A 16,579-nucleotide genomic window follows, 5' to 3' on the forward strand; every position below is an offset into this window, starting at 1 on the left:
AGGGATATACAGAAGACCAAGGGAAAAAAGGTGCACCAGTTCAGGCAATATCTTTTCTCGGCATCTAATCAAATCCTACTTCTAGATCCCTGAAATGAAACCACTTCAGTCCTTGATGTTCCAAGTTGCATCTGGCATTTTGATATCTTCCTGGAATAAGGAAAGGCAGAGAGTAGCCTGCAGCATTATCCCAAAGCAAGAGATTACAGCTGCACCTTATCTCAAATCAAGAGGTTTTTGAGTCAATGCTGCTTATGGCATCTCCTTTTACTTTCCAGCAGCCACAATGCATTCCCATTGAGACAGCACAACTGTTGGTAGGGACAGAGGGAAAAATGCAGTAAGGGCTACATCCAGGTTAAAAATAAACTCAGTCAGTTCCCTGACCCAGCGGGGGAGGATTTTGCATGGCCCTGCAGTGCTGGACAAACAGCTTTATCAGGACACAGAGGGGACAGTGTGGAGTTGAGAGCAAAAGAAGAGGATAACCAGTCTGTATGAAATACCTTGGCCAGAGATGTGCAGATTCCCCCACCTATATCCATCAGGGACACATCTGCAGCAAGGCAGGCCCACTGTTTAGCAGGCATTTTAGTGATGTCTGGCACTAAAAAGCCAAGGCATATTATAATAAGCACAGATTCAAGAGACATAACAACTTGTTTGCCCATCCTTTCTAAAGACATTTGCAACTCTTTTTGGGTGTTGCAAATACTTGCAGCCTGTATTTTCTTCAGGCCTTGTATGCGAGGTGTCCAATTTGAAAGACGGACAGTTTGAAAATTCCTTTCTTCACAAATGAGGGTAATGCTTTAACACTAGGTAAGTTCATGGCAAACCAGTGACAGGGCATGGGACACCACAGAAAGTGCCAGCATTCCATACTTTCTCTAGCTCATGCCACTGTAAAAGCTGACAGGCCAGTATGAGAGTCCTTATCACACAATCAAGGGAGGATGGAGCACCTCTGAGAGCAGATGACAACCATGAAAATTCTCAGTCATGGGAAGACAAGAAGGAGCATCTGATTCAAGGAGGTCTAAGAGAGTGTGCATGATGCATAGTCTTTGCATACAAATATTGCATACAAATGCAATAACCACACTTGCAATACATACAAGAAGAATCAGAGGATTCATTTAACTGCTTAAGTCTTTGTCAGAAGCATGAAACAACCCGAGGCCAATGATTTCTTTCCATACATACTTTCTTTCCCTTCTTTTTCTTTTTACACTGTGTCAAGACTTAGGAGTAATTCAAACACCTTCTAAATTCAACTTTATATTCATTCGAAGTACTGTTTTAGCTCTGTAAGTAAATCTTACACCTAAATATTGTCTGGTTTTCCTTTTTAACTCTAGAATACTTTTGTGTGTGTCTGTACCTATACAAGTGTGACAGAGATATTTTTTTCCCATCTCTCCCCTTTCTTCTTGGGAAGTGTCTGTGTAAACTTTTGCTTCCTGCCAGTTGACTTATTTTCCTCTAGTTATTGTTGTTTCAGCTATTCAACACTTACAGTTGAGCAATAATAAAGAAGGGTGTTTTAGTACTAATTCAAGCCAGAAAAGCCTTCTTTAAGTGAAAAGAATGCTTCTAGTCCAAATATGTGAATCTGATAGTTATCTGGGTAAAGGAAAGTTTAAGTTGTGCTTGTGAAGTCTTACTGTGGTTTCACAGTGTAAAGACCTTCAAACTCTAGGGAGTTCCATACTCCTGACTTGGAATGCCAAAAGCTAGAAGGCAAGTAGAGTTCAGGAAATCTGCTGAAGAACAGCATCATCTCTACTGCAATGTAACTCCAAGTCCTTTATTTGAATGTTTCCTCTCAAAACAAAATATGAGTGGTACTCAAGTTTTTTCTCCATTAGGAATCCAGTGCTAAGGTGATCTAGCACACTTTAGCACACTTTTTCTAGAAGAAAAAAAGTCATTTTAGTATATCCACTCTGATGGTCTGCACCTACTAACTGGACCTAGTAAACTTGTGGATGGAGCTGATCACCCAGCTTCTTCCAGAGGCATCCAAGAGCCATTTGTTCCAACTCTTTTCCCATCATGTGATCAAATACATTACATGTTGAGCCATGTCCTACTGTATGACAACATGCACTTGACATAGGAGGAATAGACTACATGACTTTGGGAAATTTTTTCATGGGAAACAGACTGAAATTGCTCTGATGCAACAGATGCAACTCATGCAAGGTAAGTTAAGCTCCCCTACACCAAACCATTTCAGGCACATGGAGAGTGCCAATTGCACAGTATCTCTGCTGCACAGATATATTTGTAGTATTTGCAATTTCTTCTGTGAAGGCCAGAACAGACCAACACTTCTATATCCTAGCACTCCTATATCCCCAAATTTTTTATTTCAGGTTTGCTAAATTCTTGCTTTTAGTACATGGCATGTCTAAAAGAATTTACGTAAAGTATCAGATAACTTACTAGTTTCTGGTGGCTTGCTGGATAGTGCTGAGAAAGTGAGGTACATGACGTAGCAGCTGATAACTCCTGACTGCAGCAAACCAGAGTGGGGCTGACCTTCACAAGAAAGATGAAAATAAGTTATTTTTGTAGACAGTTTAACAAAGTGAAAAAGAAATTAGTATCCTTCAAAGAACAGCATGCCAGTATCTTTTATTTTTACTTAGAGCAGAAAGCAAGGGTTTGAAGCAGTTTGGATACAGTTCCACTGGCCTGCCAAGAGAAAAAAGCCAGCTCGGCTGGCTTTTTTAGAAAGGCATTAGAGATTCCCATGTAAGTAAAGAATCACCCCTCTGTTTTTGCCAAAAGCACCAGCTTTTCAAAAGCTATTGACCAGCTGCCACAATAATTTTATTTGCCTGTAAAATCTGTGTTAGAGTCACTCTACCATTTTCGGGTCCAATGTATGCAAGATACTAACAGCACACATAAAATACACTAAAGTATGAAATATTGCTGTCAGCTCCTCCAGGCCCAAACTTTACAAACTACACAAGTAGTCAAAAGTAAACAGTAAAATAGTGCTGAAGGAGTTTGACAGCTTCAACTGCTAGCACTGCAAGACTAAGGTAAGTTTCACAACACAGTACCAGCCATCAGAGCATGAGCCTTCTTTACAGTATGACTACCTGATGGCATACCCAAAATGTCTCACACCTCTATAGTTTTAGCAGTACAGCTGACGACCAGCAACAACACTCATAATGTAGATAAAATGTCAAGAGCAGCACCAGTTCTGAACTATCATTAGACTTCCTCCCCAGACATGGCTCATGCCTCCAGGCACACAGCTGAAACAATACCAGACATCCAGGAGGAGGTCAGTGGACTCACGATTCTGGACACAGGGCGATATGGCCACCAGTGACACAAAGAGGCACAGGCCCCCGTTAACTCCAATCAGGACCTTGTTGTACATGCAGCCCTCTGAGCGAGTGTAGAAGAGAGCCATGAGGACCAGGGCTGCCACAGCAATGGAGTACAAGATGAGAGTGACCAAGGCAAGCAAACCGCTCCACACTTGCTTGTGGTTTGCACCTGCAGTCCTGGGGAGAGAGAAACAACCTTATCTTTGTCCTCCCTTCCCCAAAACATAAAACTCTAATAGCTGAATAGTTCATATCCTCAAACACAAAAGACAATGTTTATTTTCCTGAAGCATGTGAGCTCACTACACCAACACAGATCCTTGCCAGGTTCCTCCCACGAAACAAAGGGAAATGTTCCTTAGCATCAGTGTTTATATTCTGTAGAATCACGCTCAGCCCTTTCTGTAATTATAGCCCAGCACTGACACCCGTAACTCCCAGTCTCTGCGATCAGCCCATAAGCATATCTCAGCTCAGTACTTCAGGGATTTCCTCAGTGGCAACTTGGAATGTCCCAGGCTCAGCTAGTCAGTGGTGGTCTCCACGCAAAGAAAGCAGAGCCATACTGCTTAGCATGGCCTCTCTTCTGCACTTGAGTTACCTTGGTAGTTTTAGCACCCTTTCACTCAAAACCCCTCATCTCCATTTGGTTTATCTCAACAGTCTCCCTTAGCTAAAGCGTGGTCCATCTTGTTTTCCTCTCTTTACCTTCCACACACTTCTTGCAAAGATCACCAGGGTTTAAGAGTAGCAACTAGAAGAGTTGTTTTGACACGATGGGATTTTGGTGTGTGGAAAATCTTTTTAGGTTTGTTGTTTTGTTGGTTTTTTTCCTGGTGTTTTTTTGAAACATGACTTATTTTAAAAGAATATCTAATGTAGGGAGAGCTAAAGTTAAATGCTGCTGCTGGAAATCTTTCATCCACAAAAAACCAGCTACAGTTATTAGCACTAAAAATATTTGTGGCATAAGGAGCTCTCACCTCTACCTCCCCAAAAACAAGAATCTAACAAAGCCTAAAGATTTGTTAAAACTCTTTCTTTGCAGTTGGTATCCTAACTAGAACAAGAGAGGACTGCAAAAGTCTGTAGAGGAAGAAATGCGAGACAGAAAGGTGGAGGCAGGAGTTCCTGCAGATATGTGGGAGGACAATTTAAATATATTAAATTGATGAGAGGCTAAGGGCTTGGAAGGTTATAGTAAATATACTAAGTCAGTGCCCAAATGGGGTATATGTGAGTTGGTAATGGAATTTTGCGTATTTAGATGATAGGAAAGAAGTTCTCATGCTGAGAAAAAAAAATTGATGTGCATTAAGCTGATGCAAAAAAAGTAGGATTTATCACCTTACATCATTGCACGCAGTTTCACTATTACGTTTTGCAAATCCAGTTTTACTCTCTTGCACCACTCCACTTCTTAGCAGGTGTATTTTCATAGAAAATATAAACCAACTTTCTTTGTTCAACTGAGAAGTTTTGCATCCCAACACACTTACTGGAAGCCAAGCAATTGACGTAAAGAATAAATCAGCAGAGTAGAAGTGAACAACAAGGAAACATTTCCACTGGGAGAGGAGAAAGTAGATGAATATTGACATGAAAGTGTCTTCCAAAAGTTACATCCATGATACTTTTATACTCTTTGTTATAAGAAAAGTATTGGTCAGGAGTGCACCAGAATTTTAAGCGAATAACTACTTGCCCAACACATACCAATTTTTATTCCATTTGTGTGCGAACTCAACCAGCAGGATGAGCTGAATGACAATGAAAAGGCATCCTCCTGTTGCTCCTACGTAGCGCCAGGCTGCAAGGCAGAGAGGCAGAAAATAGGTCAAACTGGAGCTGCCTTTCCCTTGGATAAAATGGAATTATTTTCAATGTAGGGAAGCTGTTAATGCGGTTTGAATATCTGAAGCCCACAGACATAGCAAGAGATGAGAGATTTCTGATGAAAGGCCAGCTCAGTTGACTCAAGATTAGCTCCCTGATGAATTCAGCTTGCAACCTGCTACACTTTCAACACAATCACATTAGGACATCTATTGAGTTTCCCTAACCTAGAGAATTTTTGTGGAGACTATGAGTTACTATATTCAGACAGAAAATACTGAAACCTTTATTTGTGACTGGCAGGAGGGAGGTGGTGTGAAGGCATTGCACAGGAATTTAAACCCTGAAATTGCAAGGTACTGAAACCCAGCATTAAAAAGGGAAATTTCTTCCAATCCAGATCACAGCACCACGGAAAAACAAAGGTGGGGTTTATGTATTTACAAATGCTTTTCCAAGCCACTCCCAAAGAACATTTTGTATTCACTGACTAATTTTAAGACAGGTTGTTTGACTGCTTAACTGTTGATCTGCATAGACTGTATTTGTGTAGCTGTTTGGGTACTTTGAACAACAGATCTCTTATGTGCAACATCAGAAGCCTCTGAGGAAATACAGATACCTATTTTAATGTTTAGCTGTATATAGAGCTTGTACTGCTGTGCAGTGCATAGCCTATAAATTACTCCAGGTGTGCAGCTGATTTCAGTGAAGAAGGAAATGCATCAGCAAAATTCAGCCACATCCCTCTATTGTGTTTTCTTTTTGAAAAAAGCTTGTATCAGTGAAGTGAAGATGAGAACGGTCAGGGCATGTTTCCATTAGCAATTCACACAGATTATTTTTTCTTCCTGCACCATAAACTTATTATTTGAAAGCAAGCAAGCACACTGTTCTTCGAACATACAATATAAAAAAATGGAAGATAGCCTGTAAAAAAGTACATAAAAAATAGACAGAGAACAAAGTGGCATATGTGTTTGGAAGAAGTGGAGTAGGAAAAAGCAGACCACCGATAGAATAAATAATTAAGTAGCCAGACTCTCAGAATATCCCACTGCCACAGGATATTGCAGGATGTTTAATGGATCCATGACAGAAAAGGTTAGCATGGCCAGTGTGGAACTAACACTGCAGGCCATACAAACCTAGTGCTTGCATGTTTTTTAAGAAAAAATAAGCAATAAGGAAGAATGCCCCCCAAACAAACAACGCCAAACAAACAAAACCCCAAACCAAACCAAACAACAGTGAAAGTTTCTTGATAGGAGGGAAAAAAAAAAGAGAAGACAATAACATACAATTCCCAACTCATCTGTAAATCTCAAATTCAGAGACTAACTAGAGAACAGTTTAGCAGGAAGCACAGAATGTGGCTTTAGAGTGAAATATCAAGACATAGTACGGGGAATAAATCTTGTTATGCTGTATCTTCACACTAGGTTAGACTGCTGTTGAGAATCAGCACAAAAAGTTCTGTTTCTCCTTTTCTGTAAACACATCAGTTCTTGAAGACTTCTCACCATGAAAGGGGTCACTTGTAAGGATGACAGGCAGCCTTGCTTGCTCATGAGTACAAAGCATAGTACTGCTACATCTTTCTAATCCAAACAGTGTCCTTAGGTACTAACAACAAGCACATATAGCCATCCCACAAATTCACAGAGGAGAGGAATAGGGGCATCACATCGAGCCACGACCAAACAAATAGTAAGAGGAAGAGGCTGAATTATACCTGTCAGTGATTCACTTGCAGTGCTTTTTACCTTTAGTTTCCCAGAGTACTGTGCTCATAGTATGTCTGCCCACTCTATTCTCTTCCTCTGTATTACTCCTTCCTCTTTCCCTTTTAAACATCCTGGCTAAAGGAGACTGGTGTTGTGAACAACGTAATCAAGTCCTAGTGGAAGCAGACATCATGTGCAAACAATCCTTTGCATTACTGATCCTATTCCTTTCCACCTGTCTGGACTCAACAGCTTATGGGCTTTCAAGTATCTCTCTCATAAAAGAACAAATTCATCTCTGTACCACCAGGATTTTTGCTCCTAGCCCACAAGACTCCAGTGAGAAGCTCCCCTCCCAGCTGGCATTTAAGTATTGGGATAGTACCAGTGTGCTTGTGTGGGGCCAGGGTGCTTTCCAAAAGTGGAAATGCTTCTGACATGTCATCCTCAGCAGAGCACTTATACCATGGTCCACGAAGTCTAATTTTACTTTATTGGATTTATGCCACCAGCCTGAAAACTAACAACATCCCAAATTCTTTTGGGTCATTGCGAGTTTTCAGGCAGCAAACCCAGCACCTGGCAGGACATGTGCCCCCTTGAGCACTGGCACCTCCCCAGAGTACAGCATGAAGCCCAGCTACTGTACTACACTAGAGCTACCTGCACAAGCCAAACTAACATGCCACTCTCTGTCCTTGAGTGAATAATTTATTTTGCACCATTACAGTTCCCTATTTCTTAAAGAATTTGCAAGATAGCCCTGCAGTGGTATTGTTACCTACCCATTTGGCCTGCTCTTGATCAGAAAAAACATGCTCTTTCCTGCACACTCCCATGAAGACATGTCTGTGCGGGAAGACACAGTGTTCCCCCCAAAACAGCTCTGAATACTCTTTTTGCACCTGGCCCATACAGGCTTTACTTGAAGAATCATGGTGATACTCATGTTGATCAGACCTCTAGGATTTTTTAACCACCCACAAGATAGTACAGAACAAAGCAGCATAACAAAGTAAGGAGGACATACCATTGAGGAAAGTGTCCTGATCAGGAATGAAGAAGGCTCCTGAGCACATTGCTGCCAGAACTATAAGTTTAATAAGCCAAAATCTGGATCAGAGGAAAAAACAAACAAAAAAAATCACCTGTTCATAATAGGAATTAGAGGTCTTCAAATAAAGTACCACAAGAGATCTCTATTTAAAGCCCAACAAGAGGTAAAAAACCCCTCATTACCACTTTAGTTAGTTTTCACTTGACTGTACTATTTCTGACAATAGCAGTAAAATCAATTTTTTAACTGAAGGGAGTTTTTTACTCCTATGACACCCAAGTGGAAAGTTGGTGGCACAAACCTCTAAAGAGATGTGAAAATTAAGAAATCAAACAAAAAACTCACCCGTTATGAATGTATGCTCGGCAGCTTTTGCTGCTGTTAATTTTGATGGTGAACAAGAAGAATAAAAAGAAGAAACAGGCCATTCCAAAACAGACTTTGTACACTGCAGAGTATCCCACCAACTTCTCGCACATCTCACCCGCCTGAATACCCTTGCACATCTCCTTGTAGAATGGAATCTGAAAAGCAGAACATGTTATAAGCTGTTAGGACACAAGGCCCTCATAAACAAGCATGTCTATGTCTAGGCATCATGGACTTTTCACTGGCTTCTAACACCTTTCACTCTTGACACCCCTTCAGCCTGGATTTAAGGGTTCAGGGGTTATAACAAAACGTAAAACACAAGGTACTTAAATTTTCAGAACCTCCACTCCTTCCAGATGCTTTGGGGTACAAGTCCACCTCCTTTCAGCTCTGTTGGCTCAAGACATCCCTGTTCCTTACTGTTTATCCCTTCCCCCTGGGGACCTTCTCCCTTCTTCCCATGCTTTACAGCAAAAGACTCTGATTGCTTCAGCAATTCAGCTTACGTGAGACATACCAGTGGCTTGGGATGCCCCGGGTGGCAATGCAGACTGAAGCACACCCAAGCGCCACCAAACCTCCTCTCCATTACACTCTCTGAAAGGGAGTTGTGCCAGTTGCCCTGATTTTGTTTAAAATTAACAGAAAGGCAGGAAAATTCCACCCTTCTCTTGACTCATTAAATATTTGCCTTTGAGGCCTCAGTCTCACCACACGGGGAAAGCAAACAGCTGCACATTTTGGCTTCAGTTTCAGCACACGGACGTGAGGCTGGGTGCTCAAAAAACTAGGTCTGTGCGGCCAGGACTCACTGCTGAGGCACCTCTGTGCAGAACCTCCCCCCACAGCCAGGGAACCATTCAGCTTCACAAAAATACAGGCATTTAATTAGAAAACCACTGTCCATTTCAAAGAAAAAAGGGCCTCTGTATGCTTACAGCCCTCAGCTGAAGCTGGTGAGACCAGTTGAGCAACACACGAATCCCTCTGGAGCTGATTGGTGCTACCTGTACAAGTAATTGCAGGAGAGAGAAGACAACAAGTGGCAGGACACAACACGCACAAATAAATAAATAACTCTGGCAAAGGAAACCTCTTCCTTCAGCAGGCGGGTCAGTACACAAATCAAGGACAGTGAAAGAACAAACAGGGGTTGGGAGCAAGCCATTAAGCAGCATTCCCAGCTGGGTCGAAACCCCTCTGAGATGCAGGAAACAAGGGACAAACAAGTAAACTGCCAGCTTCCAGTCAACTGGGCTCTGAAACCCTGCCTCTTTCAGCAGGGTATGCATTTTCCACCCTGGTTCCAGGAAACAAACCAGTCAGGAGCTCTACAACCCTCTGTGCAGTTTCTCAAAGAGAAATTATTTTAGCAGCTCACAGCAACACTGAGTTGCTGAGCTAAGGACAGGAAACCTAACTACAACACAGAGCTGATCCCAGGTGAGATAGAACAGCTGAGGAGATAAAAAGCAGGTCTGAACGCAGCTGCATGGTATTACGAGAATGGATTCAAGCTGGGCTACTGTGAGTTGCTCTTTCAGCAAAAACTCAGAGATGAGTAGCCAATGCGTTAGAAACTGGACATTAAATGAGCAGCTGTAGCTAACTTGCATCCAAGAGTTTTCTGAAAGCTCCTGAGAAACTGTCTGCAGCATCAGCAACACTTTTCCCAGGTCTTGAAAGGCAGTGAAATGTCAGACCAGGCAAATGTACCAGCATTCAAAATGAGCAAATGGATTGACTGGAATAATTATGAGAACTATCAATGCCACTGTGGCAGTTTGAGCCACATTAGAAATCCAAAATTCAATTTCCAGGCTCCCCCACCCCTTCCCACAATTTATCCTAACACCAGAGAGAAACTTTTAGGCCAGAGGCTTCTATAGGGGAAGGGGAAAGTATATACATTTATTTACACAAATAAATATACTGTACAAACTAAAAGCAACTATATATATATATATACATTTACATTTCTGTCAGTCCTTTTAGCCCCTCCCTTTAACTTTAGTCCAGCCTTTCAAGGCTGATATGTAACCACTCTCTCTCTCTCTCGTGGGAGTGTTCTGGGCTCGAATGCTCCCCCCTCACCAAGCTCCAGCTGTTTGTGGCAGTTTTTCTCCAAGGGAAAAGTTTTTCAATCAGTTTTTCTCCAAGAAGATAGCTTTGAGTCTTTGTTCCTCGGTCTGCTGTGTAATCTCTCCCTCGGTCTCATACCTCGGTTCGTAGGCTGCTGCAGTGTAGCTTATCAACGTACGCATCCTGGAATCTTCATTCCTCCAAGTCAGTTTTCGGCTGCCCCCGGTCAGCTTCGGCTGGCAACTCCCGAGCTCTTGGCCCGTCTCCAATTTCACCTGGGATTCTTCTCCCGAGCACCGCGCCTACCTCCTCTGGCCCGTCTCTTGGCTCAGCTTCAGTGCTGAGCCTCTCCTCCACTTACAGCGGAGGGAAAGAAAAAGCCCCCCTCCACAGCTTCACTGCAGAAAAGGAGGAGGGAGAGGGCTTGGCTGCAAAGCCTGCCTCTCTCCTCTTACCTCAGGTGCTGTGAATTTCTTCTTTCACAGCACACACTCCAAATGCTGACTCCAACTCCGGCCCAGGCAGAGTTAGGGGGGCTGCAGGGCTCCCCTCTTGCCCCCCGGAGGGGGAGAGAGGGAGCCCAGCCACCCCCTGGCCTTCTCCACCTACACGCAGCAGACACCAACAGCAGAACTGCCAACCACTTCCAGTGCTGTGATACATGATTTTGAGCAGAAGCGAACAACATGGATGGTGACTGGCTCTCCAGGGAACACTGCCCTGGCACCCAGTCACCTCTGAGCCCCCCAGCCTCTTGGGGGGGGCCAATTTCAAACCATGACAGCCACAGTGATGCCAGGGCAAGCCAAAAGGCCACAGCAATGCCAGGGAAAGCAACTGGGCTGTCAATTAATCTTTTACTATTCTTTACTTATAAAAACTATCATTCAGCAAAGGTTAGAAAGACACATAATATCTAACTAACAATATTTCTGGGAGAATTACTTATCTGTTTTATATAGATGATAGTATTCACCAAGGGGACAGATTTCTGCAAGATCCGTTCTTAGTACTGTGATAGCCAATAAAGACCAAAGGAGAGATAATTTGCTTATCAAATTATATTTGCAACACTGTAATTACAAATTGCGATAAACAAAGTCCCAAGTTTCTATAAGTTTCAAGTAATAATTTCATTTAGTGTTTGTCTTGACTACCTCATGCATATTGATTGTATCATATACCTGTATATTCTGTGAGTTTTTTGCTAAATGTTTAATGTGAAAGTTTTCTCACAGCTGAAGCTGAGAGTTATCTCTACAACTAGTCATAGTTCATGTATTCTTAGACGAACAGGCACCTAAAGATTTAAAGTTCTATTATATTTACAGCTAAGGTTAAAAGAGCTATCTCTGCAGCCAGTCCTAATTCATGTACTCTTGGACGAGTAGGCGCCTAAAGACTTAAAGTTGTACTATATTTCATCCTTAGGATAGTGAGAAGGTTTTAGGCCTTTTGACCTTGGGAGGGTCTGTTTTGTTTCCTTGTGGGGGTGTAGTTAAGTTTTAGAATCTATTTAGTCTGTTTTTAATGTAGTCACCCATTTGCTTCACGAATCACAATTATTTATATATCACACAAACCATAATGTTATGTTACCATAATTAGTGATATGTTGTTATGTTATGTAATAAGAAAAAGAACTGAAAAAGAGAACAGAACTTTCTTCCAGTGGCAAGATAGCACATGCGCAGAAAAAGCTGACTACATCAAAAGGATGAAGTGAACAGAGCCGAGCTTGTCTCCTAGCAACAAGATACGCATGCGTAAAGCCTCTTGGCAACAAGAACAGAGCCTGCGCAGATAAACCTGATGAACAAAGGAGGGGATTTTAAAAGAGATAAGCAGCTCCAAACCTATAAAAGGCAGATTGGAAATTATTGAAGTGTGCCTTGGATGAGCAAGGAAAGCTCACTAAGTCACCCAGCGCTGTAATTTGCTTATTTGATTTTTATATAAATCTATAATAAAACTTTTTACTACGATATTTGAGCCTAGTGCTGATTTTACTTATAACAGTACCAAGCATGATTTTGCTTACAAGACTTACAGAATGAAACAAAAAACCCAAACCCATAGGATTTGATTGTCTAGCTAACTAAAAGCAAATTTCTGGTAACCATAAATGGCCATCTTCTTTAATTGCATACTGATGGGATTTTTGACCCTATATGTTCTTTTCTCCATTAAGAAGTAATTTCCTTACAGATCTGGCTGAGAGAAAATAGATAGATACACAAGAACAATAGCTCAGTTTGTGCCTACACAAATAAAGAGCTCAGCCATCATGTAGTATCCACAACACTATGCAGTAATAAGTGATGGCCACAGGAACAGTCCTATGGGACTGAATGCCCGTTTAGGAGATCTGTCACCGTAAAGGACAAAACAAGAATAATACCAAATGCTTGGGGATGCCAGCAGATAATAAACAGAAGTACAATGCTGAGGACAATAGGACTGATGTTTTTGTGAGAGGTTGGTCTACTGCTGGAAACAATTTATCAAGGCTTATGTGACTTCACTGAAAGATAAAAAAGACTAATTTTTTTTTAAATCTGTATCTCTGAAACATGTTCAGCTGCTGAGAAACCTGTCCACCCTATATACCATGCTTTCCATGGTGGTTTACCATGCTTTCCATTTGCCGGATAGTTTTCACAGCTGTTAGGTCACAGATTACATTTGCCATGATACAGTGAAATATCTACTTTTATACCTTTAAAAGCAACATAAGCTAAATTCTTTGGCCACTGAGTAGAGGACAAAGCATTCTTGTTGCAGAAACTCAGTATCCTATCAAATAACATAAGCGCCTCAGCTGCTGTACAAGCAGTGATGTCACCACAGCTAAGTCTGTAATTTTCCAGTGTGCACTGAAGCCCTTCAAGATGTTCAGCAACTTCGAGCAACATCTTCGAGAAGCAGGGAGAGACTGCCCTGAACTTGCTTTGCCCTCACTGCAAGCTGCAGGCACCTGAAATAACAGCAGTGCAAAAAGCAAGCCAACACAGCCACAGTGCATCCAGGCACCAGCCTGAGGGGGCTTGGCCACCTCAGAGTTTGGGTCTGTCTGCACCCAAACATGTGAGTGCAGGAGTGTGGGAAACAGCGCTAGGGGGAGAATAGGAAGAAAGAAGTGTGTAGAAATGGGCCTGAAAGAGAATGCTTTCATCTGGATGTCCTCATCCAAAGACGGAGAATATGGCAGACAAACTTTATTACGGAAAAGGAAGAAGCATGAAAAAAAAATCTGTGTAGGTGGAAAAACAAGAGCAAAAAGCCAGGTAAACATATCATGAGTGGCTGAGAAACTAAATAAAAAACTAAAAAACGCTTGGACCAAAACACATGTTATCTTGAATCTATGGCTAAATTCTTATCAGAAATAAACAATGGGCATCTGCACTTAAAAACTTAGCTTATTTTTGGTAGCAAATTTGGGGTATAACATACAATAATGCAGTTAAGGACCAAGACATAAACCTAGCCAAGGAAACAAGCCTGAAAGCACGTTCTGCCAGAATGTGTAACCATCCAGTACTGAAATGCTTTCACGCAAATGAAATGAGTTTCCCTGGTGTTTGCCTTCCTGAAAACATCTTTCTTATTTTTCCTTTCATTAGTTAAGTAGGATATTGATATTTTCAGACTGAAACCACTAGTTTTGAAATAGCTTTAACATTAAAAATTCAATTAAAACAACCACAAAATTTGAAAACACTCTTTTGAGAGACCAAAACAATTCTGTCTCTTTTCTTCTCTCAATTACCCTTTTGAAGCCTGTGAAATTCAAGGTTTTGCTCCAACAGACCACTTGTGAGTAAAGCTGTATCTGTTAAAAAAATCCAAACTTACATAACTGGAAAAAAAAGTAACATAGGGATCAAGGCATAGAAGAACTTCAAGTTGGGTTCTGCTTTGCCTAATTTTGGAACAGAGTCAAGTCTTTAAACCATTTTGTGTAATTGCATATTGGTCTTTTCTGTATTTTTGTCCCTACTGCTAGGGCTCTCATGTCTTGATTGATGAACCACCCCATCTTTTGCCTTGATACACAATATTGCTCCGCTAAATTCAATTTTGCATCCTACTATTCAAAATATTTTCCTGGTCAAAACCATAGGCTCTTTCCCTGCCCCTCCATTGCCTCTTGCTTCTTCCCCAGAGATCAAACACAAATACCTTGGTTTCATTGCAAATATTTCAGAATTTAACCCTTTAGGCCCCTCTCCCTTGGTGTCCTGTGGGCACTGGAATAGCTCAGGAGATGGGGAAGAGTGAAAACCTTAACAGAGAAGGAACATCTCCTCAAAGGACACTGTTCACTTCCTAAGGCTTACCACAGAAAAAGGATGTCCATAAAAAGGTGATGGTTAGATTAGGAACCAAGGTTTTGAAACAATACCCAAATACTTCACAGATACCCTGTCTTCCCAGTGACACATTGTTTCGTCTACCTGTCACCTTTGGTAAGGCTGTGGAAGCTGAGCTCCCTGGGACTCCTCTTTTTTCCAGCCACGTCATAGGGCACAGAGTATATCCTCAGCTCTGAGCTGGCTCTGGGAACTAAAAAAAGTCCTAAATGTCTTTTAATAGACAAAATGCATGACCACGGGGGTAGACAAATACTGCAAAACAAATACAAACATTTTTAAAAGGTCTCTGATTAAGGTGTCCATAAAAGATGTACATTTGCTGTTGCTTCCTTGCAAAATAACGCCAAAGGACCAAGTGCTACAATACCTTTAGAACTACTTTAGACTTGGGAATTTACAGCAAATCAACCAAAAAAAACCAAAACCCAGACCCTCTCACTGACCAAAAGACAGAGTTCTGTCATCTAAGATCAGCATGAGTATTTGAACTCTAAACTGATAAAGAAGACATGATTCCTTGTTAAGATTATGTCTCCATAAAGGACTGTACTACAGTTTGAAATTTTAATTTTTTTTAATACAAACTTTTTTTTTTAAAAATCTAATTAATTAAAATTCTGATTTCTCTCAAAAAAAGCCAAGAAGGTGAGGTCCCAGAAACATCATGCAAAGCATTTGCTTACAGTCTGGCTTCAGGAGCTAGGAGTGTTCCTTGATCCCACACTTTCAAAACCCAGTTCATCGCTGGCAAGCTGAGACTGGTTAGTTGGAACAAATATTTTCAAGGTGAGCTCTATTACAACTGGGCTGAATTAACTTCAGGGGTCTTTGAACTTTTAACAGCTATAAACATAATTATTAAATTAGAGAGCAGATAAAGAAAGCCTACTTTCAGATGGTCCATTTCCCATTCAAAGACTTCAAATGCTCTAAACTAAGAGGGTGATTCTCTTTCGACTTCACAGTAACAGCTATTCTTTGTGCCATTTCCTCCCACACTGAGCTTTCAAGACTATAAACTGTAAAAGAAATTTGGCAATACTGAAAAGCATGTTGTTGAAGGCTTCTTGAATCACTTTTCTGTTGGGTAAGGAGTATTTTTTTTGTTAGGGATACAAGCTGCATTAAAACCACATGACTGATGGAAAACAACTTTATGAAATTTGGATATGAGCACATAATTTGTCTCCCACATACTCCAGTTCCTTGGCTTATTCACTTTATTGCCAAGCTAAGTATCTAGTAAGTCAAAGAAACTCCTGGCAAGCAATTTCAGAACACACATGTTGAACAATTTTCAAGTCACAGCTCACAGGCAAGCATCATGTCTGCACTGGGTTCTCCTACAGGGCTGTCAACAACTTCTGGTGGCCTGGGATAAGAAGGTGGCAGTAGGATAATTCACGCAAAGTGCTATTAAATGAAAGAAAATTAGGACAGAATATACAAAGAGGGTACAAGGGGAAGAAAGAAAGGTCACTGGCAGCAGAGCACAGAAGCCCTCAAATTAGCCCACCATAAGCCCACTGGCTCATTTGTGTTGCAGGGAGAGAGTGCTGCCACCAGCTTCTGGATCTGGGATGCTGTGGAGGAAAGTGTTTCAGAGACAACCAAAAACAAAGTGCAGGATTTAAGCAGGGCATCAGCTTGTCCAGCAACCGATTCAGTGAGGAAACAGCCCTAATCATGCACCCACAGCACTCTCTTGGGAGGGGAACACAAAACAACTACATGCCTGCAGCGAGGGAAGCCTTCTGAACCTCCAGG

The 16,579-nt window shown here is 41.5% G+C and overlaps 1 protein-coding gene across 2 annotated transcripts in view; it reads right to left on the reverse strand.

Annotated features, from left to right (window-relative positions):
• The window catches only part of SERINC5 (serine incorporator 5), a 42,812-nt gene that overhangs the window by 11,412 nt on the left and 14,821 nt on the right, over nt 1-16,579 (reverse strand). The window contains exons 1-6 of one of the 2 annotated variants that reach the window (XM_051788077.1): nt 8,869-9,227; nt 8,325-8,503; nt 7,953-8,035; nt 5,076-5,169; nt 3,325-3,536; nt 2,452-2,547 (exon numbers count right to left, since the gene is read on the reverse strand). In XM_051788077.1, the coding sequence (XP_051644037.1) occupies nt 2,452-2,547; nt 3,325-3,536; nt 5,076-5,169; nt 7,953-8,035; nt 8,325-8,503; nt 8,869-8,940 (736 nt within the window). In that variant the 5' untranslated portion in view covers nt 8,941-9,227. Of the gene's footprint in view, nt 1-2,451; nt 2,548-3,324; nt 3,537-5,075; nt 5,170-7,952; nt 8,036-8,324; nt 8,504-8,868; nt 9,228-16,579 lie in introns of those variants that run through there. The other variant, XM_051788078.1, reaches the window with a different exon arrangement.

Source organism: Manacus candei, unplaced genomic scaffold (genome assembly GCF_025592945.1).
Source record: "Manacus candei isolate 608988 ecotype Guabito, Panama unplaced genomic scaffold, ASM2559294v1 h1tg000024l, whole genome shotgun sequence".
Taxonomy (NCBI): Eukaryota; Metazoa; Chordata; class Aves; order Passeriformes; family Pipridae; genus Manacus; species Manacus candei.